This window comes from Excalfactoria chinensis, chromosome 10 (assembly GCF_039878825.1).
Source record: "Excalfactoria chinensis isolate bCotChi1 chromosome 10, bCotChi1.hap2, whole genome shotgun sequence".
Classification (NCBI taxonomy): Eukaryota; Metazoa; Chordata; class Aves; order Galliformes; family Phasianidae; genus Excalfactoria; species Excalfactoria chinensis.
Genome location: NC_092834.1, coordinates 18,751,476 through 18,765,237, shown reverse-complemented (window position 1 = coordinate 18,765,237; position 13,762 = coordinate 18,751,476). Strand labels below are relative to the sequence as shown.

The window sequence follows — 13,762 nt, the reverse complement described above, 5'->3', positions numbered from 1 at the left end:
ATAATATTTAAAATATTTAGTATATTTTGATAATTAGACACATTTTTATTTTTAATATTAAAATATTTTTGTATTTTTTAATATTTTTAACAGTGAGAAAAAGAGAGCAATAAAAATTTTAAACTAGCAAGGTGGACATGTATTGACTAGACAATCTTCAGAGGTCCCTATATCAACCCCTATGATTCTAGCATTCCTTCATATTCTGGACTATTTTGATTACACTTCCATCTAGTGGTGTTTGAGTGGTATCACTTCTCTTTCTATGTTCGGAGAATTTCACTTTTTGGTTGTATTTCTGTGTTTCCACACATGCTTTTTTTTCTTTTCACAGCTTAACAAGCAGATGCAAAGCAGTGCTAGTCTCCCCATAAATTCAACCGTCCTTCAGGCATTTCCACAAAGATATCTGAAAAGCTGTCAGAGAAATTACAAACATATAAAGGTAGACATTGCCTTTTAAAGATACCTAGCCTGATCACTGTAGTCATTTTTCCATCTGGAAGGAAAGTGTAGACTAGTGCTTGTTTTTAGCTGCCTACCCACCACATTTCCCTTATTACAATTTTTTTGCTGGCAAAATGTGAATTTTCATAGAATAATAGAACCACTTGAGTTGGAAGGGACCCCAGGAATCACCAAGTTCCAACCCCACTGCCACAGGCAGAGCCACCAACCTCCAGATCTGGTACTAGAACAGGTCGTCCAGGGCCCCATCCAACCTGGTCTTGAACACCTACAGGGATGGAGCATCCACAGCCTTCCTGAACAGCCGCTTCTAGCACCTCACCTCTCTCTCTGTAAAAAATTTTCCTCTGACATCCAGCCTAACCCTTCCCTCCTTGAGCTTAAAATGTTGTTTCTGTTTTGAGATAGCACTCACCAAAAGAAATTCAATGAATTCTTGGTGATGATTAAATGAATATTGAATAAATTTCATTTGGCCACTGTCTGTTTCCTAGAGAGTACATGTATGAACATAAAAAATGACAGTGCCAAGAGGCATTTATTCATTAGCTTCTTTCTGTCTGACCCTGAAGACTAAGTAGCCTGAACCTTGACTAACAAACTAGAGTATTAAATGCAAGGTAGGAGGTTGAGATTAAAAAAGAGGACCTGGATCAATCTCACTCCTTTGTGATAACAGTTAAGAAAACAGTCAAACTATAGGGGAAAAAAAAAAAAAAACAAAAAACAAACAAACAAACAAAAAAAACCAACAAACAGTAGAGTAGAATCTTCAGACTGAAATGGCTGGCATTCAGGTAGGCTGTCTGGCACTGAATGCAGGTCATAGTGAGTTCTAGACTTAAACACTTGTATAGTGCAGTGGGAGCACTGACTACAGAGAATGGTGATCATCCTAGAAATCTTTCACTCCAAAATAAACAAACTATATGCTAACAAGATACTAATTCCAACCAAAGTGTGAAGAAAAAGAATAGCTGTTTATGTACATTCAAGGTGGATGAGAACAACCTCCCTAAGGCTTTTGTTTAGTCAATTACCCCTGGAGTGGTTCATTAGTCTCCACTCTGAAAAGGCTTTTAAGGAATGAGGTGAAGGAAGGAACATTTTGAACTGACAGAACAGAAAACAAGAGTTGATATGTACTGGTTAAATAGAGGAAAACATTAAAACATTAAAATTATTGGGCATGGAGAAGTCCTTGCCAAGCAGAGAGCTGTAATTCTTTTTTTTTTTTTTTTTTTTTTCATGTGAAAATAAAATTCCTGGGGGGGGGGGGAAATAGTTGGATGCCGAATCTTGAGAAATGGGAGGCTGTTGAACTGTATTTCAACATTCCTGACCTTTCAGGTAAGAAACAATACTGGTCCAGAAACTGTGGTAGTTGGCACAGAAATGAGACACGCTTTCCACAGTTTGAATTGTCAGAAGTTAAGTATCAGGGTTTTGAATTATGATTTTAATAGGAAATTTTATATTAAATATGTGGAAAGAAATGTTCAGTCTTAAAAAGATATGCCATCGTAAGTATTCTAGATTTAAGTTACTAGATGGGTGTCTTCACATAGCCTATAATGCTATAGTACCTAGTAATCTCTCTGTAGCGCCTGCAGGTGATAAGTAATATCAGAAAGGAAGTGCTGACTTCTGAACTAACATCTAAATTCCTATTCTTACCAGTGGAAAGAAACAGACAATGTCAGTAAATGAATTTGTTCATACAAAGTAGACTTAGAAAACATGCTGAATGGATTACAGTCCAAAGCACTCTCTTCTCTCTGTAGACTAGAAACGGAGACAAAATCTGATGGCATGAATAAGGAGTGATTGTGAAGCCAGGGATACTTTTCTCTGGTATATTAGAGAAGCCTAGTAAAGAGACATACTCAAATTTTTGAGTTGAATATCTCATTGCAACTCTACACATTCCATTTGAAAATTCACAAATAATGAATGTATTTATGTTGACTGAAGCAGACATTGGTGGCATAGTGGTAGATTGAACTTTCCCACCAATAGTCCATTGTGTTTTCTTGCCATGTAACAGATGGCAACAGAAGGGCACTCTGACAAAATGGTGTCTAACATGGTGTCTTAGTTTCAGCTGGGATGGATTTTTCTTCAGAGTCTCTGGAATGATGTTATGTTTTGGTTCTAGTAAAAAAATGGTGTTAATAACATACCAATTCTAAGCAGTGTTGTACTGAGTCAAGGCCATTCTCAGCAAAGGGACTAAGGAGCTGGAAGGGAATGGAATTAGGACAGCTGACTTAAACTGGCCAAAGGGGTATTCCTTATATATTACATCACATGGAAAGAGTTTTGAAAAGAGTGAAAGTTCATCTGGCTCTTGTGCTGCTCAGCGGCTTAGCTGGGCAATGATCAAGGGGTGGTAAGGAATTGCTTGTGTGTCAATTGTTACGTGCATTTATATATATATAAGTATATATAATTATAACTATTATCTTTTTCCTTTTATCTTAGAAAACAATTTTATATCAAACCATTTTTACTTTTGTTCTTTTCCAACTCTCTGCTCCATCCCACTGAGAAGCGGGAGTGTGAGTGAACAACTGTGTGGTACTGAGCCACCCACCAGGTTAAACCACAACACATGGAAGTGTATTCAAAGCAAAAGTGTATCACTGAGTTCCTCCATACAGAAAAAAAAAAAAATTACCCACTGACATTCATCAATGCGTCCTGAACACTTATGGAGACCAAACAGCAGATGTGAGGACTGTGAGGCAGTGAGTGGTGCGTTTCAGAAGCAGCAGCATCAACAGTGATTCACCTCTGCTGGTGCAGATTTTCACAAGCACAGCATGCAGCATTTCCTTTGTCATCACTAAAAAAAGTTATGTCACAGCTAGAATGGAAAAACAAAACATTTGTTACAGAGTTTATTCTCCTTGGATTTGGAAATGGTCCTGAGCTGGATTGCCTTCTCTTCCTAATGCTCCTGATGACCTATATTATGACCATAACAGGGAACATCTTCATCATTGTGCTGGTGGTGACTGAACAGTCTCTTCACACCCCAATGTACTTTTTCCTGGGCAATCTGTCTTGCCTGGATATCTGCTGCAGCTCAAACATCTTGCCAAGGGTGTTGCTCAGTTATCTGAGTGGAGACAGAAGCATATCATTTGTCAGTTGTTTTACACAGTACTATTTCTTCGGTTGCTTGGCAGCTGCAGAATGTTATCTTCTAGCAGTCATGTCTTATGATAGGTACCTAGCAGTGTGCAAACCCCTGAACTATTTATTCCTTATGAACCACAAATTCTGTCTCCAGCTAGGTGCTGCATCTTGGGTAAGTGGTTTTCTGTCTAATTCTATATTAACATTCCTGATCTCAAACTTAGATTTCTGTGGCCCTAATGAAATTGAACATTTCTTCTGTGACTCCTTTCCAATGATGAAACTATCCTGCAGTGACACTCACATGTTGGGACTTGTCACTTCTTTTGTGGCAGGTGTATGCTCCCTGCCTCCGTTTCTCTTGACCTTCTCATCCTATCTCTACATCATTATCACAGTCATGAGAATTCCTTCTTCCACTGGAAGGAAAAAGGCCATTTCCACCTGTTCTTCACATCTTCTTGTGGTGTTACTTTTTTACTGGTCCATATTGGCTGTCTATGTCCTTCCTCATCACAGTATTCAAATATCTCCAAAGAAATTCTTGTCTATTTTTTATACTATTCTCACTCCCCTGGTCAATCCTCTTATCTATAGCCTGAGGAACAAAGAAGTAAAGAAAGCTCTGCGAAAAAAGACAAGTACATTACTGAGTTTCAGATAGTTGATTTGAACTTTAAAAATAAAATGAGGTAGTCCTTGATGACTTAAAGGTACAACTTCATGGCATATGGATAAAGTTATTTTTTAGTACAACTTGAGAATACATCACTGTATATCTAAAAAATAAATAAGATACAAAATGTGTGGATAGTCATGCTATCAGTTTGGGGTGACAGGTATTACCAAGAAAGAGAGAATATGTAGTGAACTCTGTAAAGTAAGCAAAAATAAAGCTATGAATCAATAGATTATTGCACATAGTATCTTCTTGCCTACCTATCTTCTTTTCATCTCATTACAGCTGAAATTCAGAATAAGCTGAAACTCAATTTATAGTCGAAAAAAAACAGTTCTTTACTAATGTTATGTTCTAGATTACTTTTACTTTTTTCGTCTGTGTTGTCAGTGTTTACAACCCAGAGAGTTATCTAGACTCTCTCAACTGCAAATAATAAAGTGAGAAAATTTGTTTGAGGGTGGTTTGTTTGATCCATTCTGTATGCCTAGTTTTCAGATATATAAAACATCAGGGTTTGTAACTCAAGAACTCTGTCACATTTGCAGTAGGTCAGATTAGCTGGACTGGGTGCCAGCTACTGGAGTCAGATCAGGGTATGGGAAGCTCCAGCCTATGATGTCTACTACTCAAGTGGAGTACCCCCCTTTCTGGCAGGAAAGGTGTGTGCTTCCAAACCAGCTGCTGAAGGGGATCAGCACAAATGAGGCAAGTGTGGGGGTCAAACCAGTGGCTGAAGCTGGGCTGTTGGTCACACCCCTTGTGCATGGTGCCAGCTGCTGGGGGACAAGTGTCTGTATCTTCTCCTGTCCAGCATGCAAAGAATACATGTGTGTATTCAGTAGCAAAATTCTAAGCTGAAATAGCCAGCAAAGCATACAATAGAATCATTAAATTGCTCAGGTTGGAAAAGACCTTAAAGATCATCAATTCCAGCCACAACCTAACCATAGTACCTTAACTAACAACCCTCCGCTAAATTATGTCCCTGAGCACCACATCCAAACAGTTTTTAAACACATTCAGGGATGGCGACTCAACCACCTCCCTGGTGAGCTCATTCCAGTGTTTAATGTTTCTGTAAAGAAGTTTTTAACAATATCCAATCTAAACCTCCCCTGATGCAACTTGAGGCCATTTCCCCTCATCTTGTCACCTGTCACCAGTGAGAAGAGACCAACCCCGCTCTCACCATGAGCACCTTTCAGATATTGGAAGAGAGCAATAATGTCCCCCCTTAGCCTCCTTTTCCCCAGACTAAACAGTCCAAATTGCTTCAGTCTCTTCTCATAGGGAGTATTCTCAGTCCTTCATAAGCATTGTTGCCCTTCTTTGGACCTGCTCCAGCACCTCCTTGTCCCTGTACTGACGTGTCTAAAACTGAACACCCTACTTGAGGTGAGACATCACCAGTGCTGAGTACAGGGGCAGCATTACTTCCCCAGTCCTGCTGACTGGACCTGATCCCCTGATTGACCTTTAGTTGATCCATGATGTCCCCTGAGATTATCCATTCCATAACCTTCCCTGGCACCGAGGAGAGACTGTAGCTACCAGGATCATCTTTCCAGCCCTTTTTGAAGGTGGGCATTTGCCAGCCTCCAATCTACCAGGACATTCCCGGTTAGCCAGGACTGTCAAAAGCTGATGGAGAATTACTTGGCTACCAGATCCACCAACTCCCTCAGCACTCTAGGATGTGAGAATGTGTGTGGTTGTGAACCTAGAGAGTGCTATGTGTGTGTCTTCACTAGTGAACTTCTACCACTACCAGCCATAGAGGAAATGTCTACATTTACATAAGTCCAGTGCATAAGTGTTGTTGAAGGCAGCTCTTCTCCAGGGCAGCCTTTCTGGCTGGTCGTGTTAGCATCCCCTCTATGTCTGCCAGCCTGTATGACACGTGCTCAGCTTTGCTGTCAACTGAACATTCAGAAGGAGAAGTGGCAGACAGCCTGAGCAGAGTCTGGTTTCTGGTCCTATCTGCTGGACAGGAGCAGTTCTGGGCCAGAGCAGCCAGGTGAAGCCACCACACTCACATCACTCTTTACCTCCCTTAACAAACTTTGTTATTTCTATACGTTAAAAAAAAAAAAAAAAAAAAAAAAAAAAAAAAAAAAAAAAAAAAGACTCACACAACTTTCACTAAGTTATGTGGTTCGTAGTCTACTTCAATACCAGGGGAGATGCTTTGTCTTCTGAGTATACTCAGTAATTAATCCAGAGAGGAGTTCAAATCTCAGAAAACAATGTAAGACACCATTCAGAACAGCCAAAACTCTCCTTCTCTACAGGATCCATCACAAAACTATTCACAAATCTGATGTGTTGCCTGAAAGACTGAAGAAGGTGTCCCAGAAGCTAAAATCATGAATGGAGGCATCATATCATAAGCTTCAGATGACTTCTCAAAAAAATTGAGGTATACTAGTATTTTATTTCCTAGCCTTTCTGATAGCAAAAACTGTCAAGAAAATTTTTACTAGTATAGATGACTCAGGAAAGAACAGTTTACATTTTAAAGAGCAGAATACTATGCATCTGAACACTACATACAAATATATTCAATGCATACACTAATGACCAAGCAATATTTATTATTTTATTTATATTACTAAATCTATTATTTTCTATATATTACTAACATATACATTATATAATTAATAAGATTTTACTTTGAGATGGAAGCTAATCAAGTATATCTGACAATTAGCATATTTTAAATTACTTCTGAAGGACGATCAAAATAACACCTGAGTGTTCTTGTTCTTATTCATAGATTGTAAAGGAAATTCAGATTCTGCTGGTTAGTCATATGAATGCTTGCAGAAATAATACAAAAGCATTTCTCAGTCATTCAGATAGTGAGTGTGGTAGTGATGAGCAGCCACAGGGGAGAGTGATGATTCTTGACACAATAGCCTTGTGGCCAAAATGAGAAGATAGAAGCTGGATGAGAAAAATAATACATGAGTGAAAATACTGCCTGGACCATCAAGCTTTCACAGGTAGATTCAATAGCCTAGTCTAGGTACTATCTGGCTGTGAGAGGCATTCATCATGGGTTGATCTGGAGTAATGCTGCTTCCCATCTCCATCAGTGACTGGGAAGATGTGATGGAGAACATCTTCAGGAGTTTCCAGAATACAACAATTGGAAGATAGGGGATAGTCCATATGCAGGAACTTTATGAAGCTAGAGCAAGACAAATGCCAAATTGTGGCTCTGGCACAAGAGGTGAATCAGATTGATGTTGGCAGTCTGGGGAATAGCTATTCAGAAATAAATGTGGAAATCTCAGTAAAGCTGAGCATGAGCCTACAGAGTGTCCCTGCAGAGGAGAACAATAAACTTTTCTGCAGCCGAAACAGCTGTTGAAGGGAAGTACTCATTTCCTTCTGCTTTTCATTTGCTAGGTCACCCATGGAGAAAGGTATCATAGTATCGTGCGAGTTGGGAGGGACCTTAGAGATCATCGAGTCCAACTCCCGGGATTCGAGCCCTCTGTGTAGCAGAGCGGCAGTTCTACCACTTGCGCCACAGGGGGGATTCGAACCCGGGTCTCCGGTGTTGCAAGCGGCAGTTCTTCCACCGTGCGCCACCGGGGGCACACACAAAAAAAGGAAGTGATGACAGGGAACGCGGACAACGCCGTGTGGAGGCCTCAGCGGGCGCCGAACGAAAAGGGTGTTCCATTCTGGTGTCCCTCCATACATAAAAGAGACCGTTAAATGGAAGAGTTCAGAATAGGGCCACTGAGATGATCAAAGGAAATAAGGTGGTAATATCCTGAAGGGGTATAATTTGTATAATTTGACTGTGAAGATACAAAAGAAGTTCAGTCAGTGCCGATAATCAAAGTTGATGTTGCAAATTGTCAGGTATAGACTTCCTCAGGTAATTTTGCTTTCTGCAATTCAGAGAGGTGCACCTTTCTGTCCTAATGAATAGAGATAGGCATTCCCAGGCAGTGATTCCAATGAAGATAATTAGACTTGATGAGAAATACAGTATAGGTTTCTGACTTACTTTCCAGCTGGTGCAAATGAGAAGGTGCTTCAAATTTCTATACTGAATGTGGACATCTACATTTTAGATAGTTGAATACAGGCTGGTAGGTTGCAGATGATCTAAAAGAGAAAAATGTCTTACAACAATGAATTCATTAAAAAAATGTACAATGGAACTGAAAAAAGAGCAATGCTATATTTAAGATAAATAAATAAATAAGCAGGTCATTGTTTTGTATGTTAGTAATGATGAGGGTAAATAGTAACATACAAAACTTTGTACATTCAACAATTTTATTTGTCCTCGTTTATTTGAAATCTACGTATGTATATATATGTGCTTATGTATGAGAACAGGGAAAATAGATTTTCAAAAAAAAAAAAAAGAAAAATTTGAAGCAGAGAATTTAGTTGGATTGCAGGTCAGCATGAAATAAACTCTTATTTCACACACTGAAAATGAAAAACACTAATTGTTGAGAAAATTACGTTTGAGAAAATACCAGTAGAATTGAAATATGAAGTAGAGGTGGCAATATTTAGGCTTAATTTAGAAGGAAAGCAGGCAGACATTAGGGGAAATCCTAGCTCTTCTGCTTATTGTTTCTCTTGTTACCTTGTTTCCATGACAAGTTACTTTTCTAGTGTACCTCTCAAAATGTTATATGTCCATTTAGAATTGTTTCTCCCACATAATAATGGAATTGATTTCAGAGAAGCTCACTGCTTTATATTCATCTTCATAAAGAGTTTTCTTCTTCATCTCTTTTTCATTGGCTGATGCAGGCTGGGTTCCTCTTTGACATGGAAGCTGATGAAGAACTGGGGCTCAAAAACCAGACATACTTCACCTTGCAGGGGTTCTCCTGCATCGCTTCTCTTCAGGTTCTTCTCTTTCAGGGAATCCTCCTCATGTTCCTAATCACAATGACAGGGAACTTTCTCATAATTTTAGTAGCAACTGCTGATCCTGCCTTACACACCCCAATGTATTATTTTCTCAAAAACCTGGCGCTGATCGAAATTTGCTTTACATTAAACATAGTGCCCAGGATGCTTATGGATTTGTTGTTGGAGAGAAGACAGATCTCCTTTTCTTCCTGTGCCCTGCAACTTTACTTTGTCATATTCTTTGTCACTTCTGAGTGCTTCCTCTTGAGTGCCATGGCATATGACAGATACGTGGCTATATGCCATCCCCTGCACTACACCACCAGCATGAACAGGCGAGTGTGTTTTCATATGGTCGTAGCATGCTGGATTGCTGGTATTCCATTTTCCGCAGGACTCACTGGCTGGCTATTCAGCTATCCCTTTTGTGGCTCTAGAGAGATTGAGCACTTCTTTTGTGATATTGCTCCTGTTCTAGATTTGGTCTGTTCAGACACGTACTTATTTGAGCTTATTGTGTTTGTCGCTACTGTTACAATTGTTTTGATCCCGTTTATCTTGATAGCAGCCTCTTACATCCAGATAATCCACACCATCCTCCAAATGCCATCTTCCAGAGGAAGAGGCAAAACTTTCTTCACCTGCTTTGCTCACCTGGTGGTGGTGACGCTGTTCTACTGTACAACTGGCTTGATACATTTAAGACCAAGGTCCAGATTCTTGGTAAAGAGGAAACTGGTGGCTCTTTCTTATACAGTAGTAACTCCTATGCTGAACCCAATCATCTACAGCTTACGAAACAAAGAAGTAAAGCATGCTCTAAGGAAGATATTTGGAAGGAGACAGTTCAGCAAGATGCCTCTGCCCAGAGGGTTTCACTTATTTTCTAAAAGTCGCTCACAGTTTAAAGGTTGAAACAGGACAATTAACGCTTTCCTCAAAGTCTGGACATTTCTCAAAGTTTGGAGATTTTACTTCTTACTGGAAAATACTGAGAAATGTACATCATCTATGTACTGAATAAATAGGTTTCATGAAACTGTCCAAAATATTACAGAAACTACAGAAATGAGCCACAAAGTCAGTGTATTAAATATGATATGCTTAAGCCTTTGTCCTTTTTCTACATACTGGTTTGCTCTCAAGCTAGTACAAAATAAATCACTGTCATAAGAACGCTTGACTCCAATATACAGAAATCTAACATGTAGCAAAATTCCAGTTAAGTCAGGAAAAAATAAAATAAAATAAAATAAAATAAAATAAAATAAAATAAAATAAAATAAAATAAAATAAAATAAAATAAAATAAAATTGACAGATTCAGTAAGAAGATGCCAACAGATGGCTGGCATAGTAACGTGATGTGTTCCAGAGAAATCATTTCTTCCCACCACAGTGTAAACATGAACCAGATAAATTCAGCTGACTAGGTAGCTGGATGGAACTGAGTTCAAGATTATGTCATCTGACTGTAGGTATCTATAGGTAAGTCAGTATCCAGTCAATTCAATTATTGATATTTCAGGAGTGATTTGGTTGAACAGTTGAAAGAAGCTTGATTTGGTGGCTTGAAGACAGATCTAGCATTTCTATAAAATTCTTACTTCACCCTATTTTGGTTCCAACATAAAAAGATGTAACTTTTCCATAAGCCCAAATGAGGTAAGAAGTCATAAAAACACAGAATGGCTGAGGTTAGAAGGGATCTCTGGAGGCTGTTTGGTTCAACCCACCTACTTGTGCTGGGCCACCTGTATGTGCTTGCCCACCATGTGCAGATGGCTTTTGAATCAAGGTGATGCCACAGGCTGTCAGAAGAGAGTATTGCTGTATCACAGAATTACAAACCAACACCAGGAAGAATTACTCAAGACCAGTTCACAGCTGCATCAGAGATGAAATGCAGCTCTAGGCACATCTGTGTAGTAAGGGAATATGGAAATGAAGGAAAATGGTGTTTTGGAGTGTAGCAATAGAGTGATAAATCACAAGGCATCACCAGGAAGATTTGTCTTAAAAAGGACTTCTTAATGAGGAGGGCTTCCCTGGGTTCTCAGACTGTGCAGTGGGAGGGACATGATGATCAGAGGGCTGGAGCACCTATCCTATGAAGAAAGGTAGATAGAACAGGGCTTGTTTAGCTTGGGTAAGAGAGGGATCCAAGGAGACCTCATTGTGGCCTTCCAGTACTTGAAGGCAATGTATAAACAGGAGTGGGAATGACTGTTTCTATGGCTTGATAGTGACAGGACAAGGGGGAATGCTTTTAAACTGAGACAGGGGAGGTTTAGGTTGGATCTTAGCAGGAAGTTTTTCACCCAGAGGGTGGTGACTCACTGGAACAGGCTGCCCAAGGAGGCTGTGAATGCCCCATCCCTGCAGGCATTTCAAGGCCAGGCTGGATGTGGCTCTGGGCAGCCTGGTCTGGTGGCTGAATGCCAATGGCAGAGGGGTTGAAACTAGATGATCTTCGAGGTTCTTTTTAACCAGGCCATTCTACGATTCTATGACATGGTGCAGACATGAGGATGTCTGCATTTGACTTGCCTGTCTGACAAAATATTGGAAGAGCACCCTGGCAAAGTGATGGGTAGAAGGTACAGTGGACAGAGTCTTGCCATGGCTTACATTCTGCACTTGATGCAAGAACTGCGTCTTCCCATGGACATGTAGAGGGCCATTGTGGTAATACAAGAAGGATTTTACAGAGCAGCAGCTATGGTTCAAGATAAGGACTTCACAGAGCAGCAGCTGCGGAGCAGGATAAACAGCATGAGAACCAAGGACACCTCTAGGAAAAGAATGAATGCCTCGTGGCTTTGAAGGGGGGTTCTAGGGTTGTTATTGCAATTGCTTTCCTACAACTAGTGTGTGTGATTTTCTAACACCCTCGTCTGTCTGCTATAAAAGTACGGTTTTTGGGGCAATAAGTTGACTCAGCTATATCTAACCATATTGGTGTGTGGCTGTTTGTCCTAGCGCTCTGACCTTTTGCCTTCAGGTTCACCGACAGGCCATATTTCATAGGAGTTCTACAGCTCTCTCTGACATCAAGTGCTACCAGAGGGTTGAAAGATTGCTGTCAGTGGACACTTGATTTGGAAATAGTAGAATTGCTGCTTGCAACACCAGAGGCCCAGGGTTCGAATCCCCCCTGTGGTGCAAGTGGCAGAAATGCTGCTCTGCTACACAGAGGGGCTCGAATCCCGGGAGTTGGACTCGATGATCTCTAAGGTCCCTTCCAACTCACACGATACTATGATACTATGATATGATGATACCTCTTTTGTGCATCCCTGCCTCTATTTTTTCTGGCCTCAACAATGTGAGAATCGAGGAACAAGTACTAGGAAATGCTTGAGACTGGACAAAAAAAAGTTAGGCAGATAAATTGGCTGGATGCTTGCATCCAGAGAGCTGTGGTCAAAGGACTTACATCCAGGTGGAGAGTCTATACTGGGACTGGTAATATTTAACATCATTAATAATGAGGCAGACAGTGGGATCAAGTGCAGTCTCAGCATGTTTGCACACAGCTCCAAGCTGAGTGGTGCAGCTGATATGATAAAAGGAAGGGATGCATGCAAAGAGTTTGCACAGTCTGGAGAAGTGGACCCACATGAATCTCACAGAGCCTAACAGAGCCAAGTGTGAAGTGCACACATCAGCACAGACTGAGGGATGAACAAACTGAGAGCAGAGAGAAGGACTTGTAGGGTCTGGTGGATGAAAACTTGTACATGAGCTGGCAGTAAACGCCCTGCAGCCCACAAGGCCAATTGTACCCTGAGCTGCATAAAAACAAGCATGGCCAGCGGGGCAACTCTGCTCTCCTGAAATCTCCCCCAGGAGTACCGCATCCATGCCTGGAGCCCTCAGCACGTGTACAGATATAGGCTTGTTTGTGCAGGTTCAGGAAAGGGGATGAAGGATGATCAGATGGCTGGAGCATCTCTTCTGCAGGGAAAGACTAAGGGAGTTGAGCATGTCAGCATGAAGAAGGTTCTGAGAGGATTTCATTATGGCCTTTTCATACCTAAAAAGGGTTATAAGAAAGATGGAAAGACTTTTCATGAGAGCACATAGCAATAGGACAAGGGGTAACACATTTTTAAACTAAAAGAGGGCAAATCAAGATCAGATATTAGGAAGAAATTTTTTGCTGTGGTGAGTGGTGAGGTCTTTGAACAGTGTGACTGGAGAAGCTGTGTGTGTCCCATCTCTAGAAGTGTTCAAGGCCAGGTTGGGTGCATCTTTCGTCAACCTGACCTAGTGGGAAGTGGTCATGCCCACGTAGAGGGGTTGAAACTAGATTATCTTTAAAGACCCCTCAGAGACCAAACCATTACATGTTTTTATGCATTTTTCTCTCTGCTGAACAGCCACTACCTTTGAGAGACAAGAAGAAGAGATAGATTAGCCAGAACATCTGTGTATCACAGATGCAACACCAATCCCTAAGAGGTCCCTCCACTTCCCTGCACCCATTTGAAGTGAGATATGGAAGCAAGGGTGTATGGGAAATCAGTAATCACAGCCTGATTAATCAGCTCTGATTAATCAGCTG

At 40.6% G+C, this 13,762-nt stretch overlaps 2 protein-coding genes across 2 annotated transcripts; both read left to right on the top strand.

Annotated features, from left to right (window-relative positions):
• Positions 1-3,328: 3,328 nt before the first annotated feature.
• On the top strand, positions 3,329-4,276 carry LOC140256970 (olfactory receptor 5F1-like). Its single transcript, XM_072345907.1, has one exon. The coding sequence runs from the start codon at positions 3,329-3,331 to the stop codon at positions 4,274-4,276; it is 948 nt and encodes a 315-aa protein (XP_072202008.1).
• A 4,938-nt stretch (positions 4,277-9,214) lies between these two features.
• On the top strand, positions 9,215-10,108 carry LOC140256613 (olfactory receptor 10A7-like). The gene has a single exon (XM_072345233.1). It carries the CDS (start codon positions 9,215-9,217, stop codon positions 10,106-10,108), a length of 894 nt encoding a protein of 297 aa, XP_072201334.1.
• Positions 10,109-13,762: the final 3,654 nt, after the last annotated feature.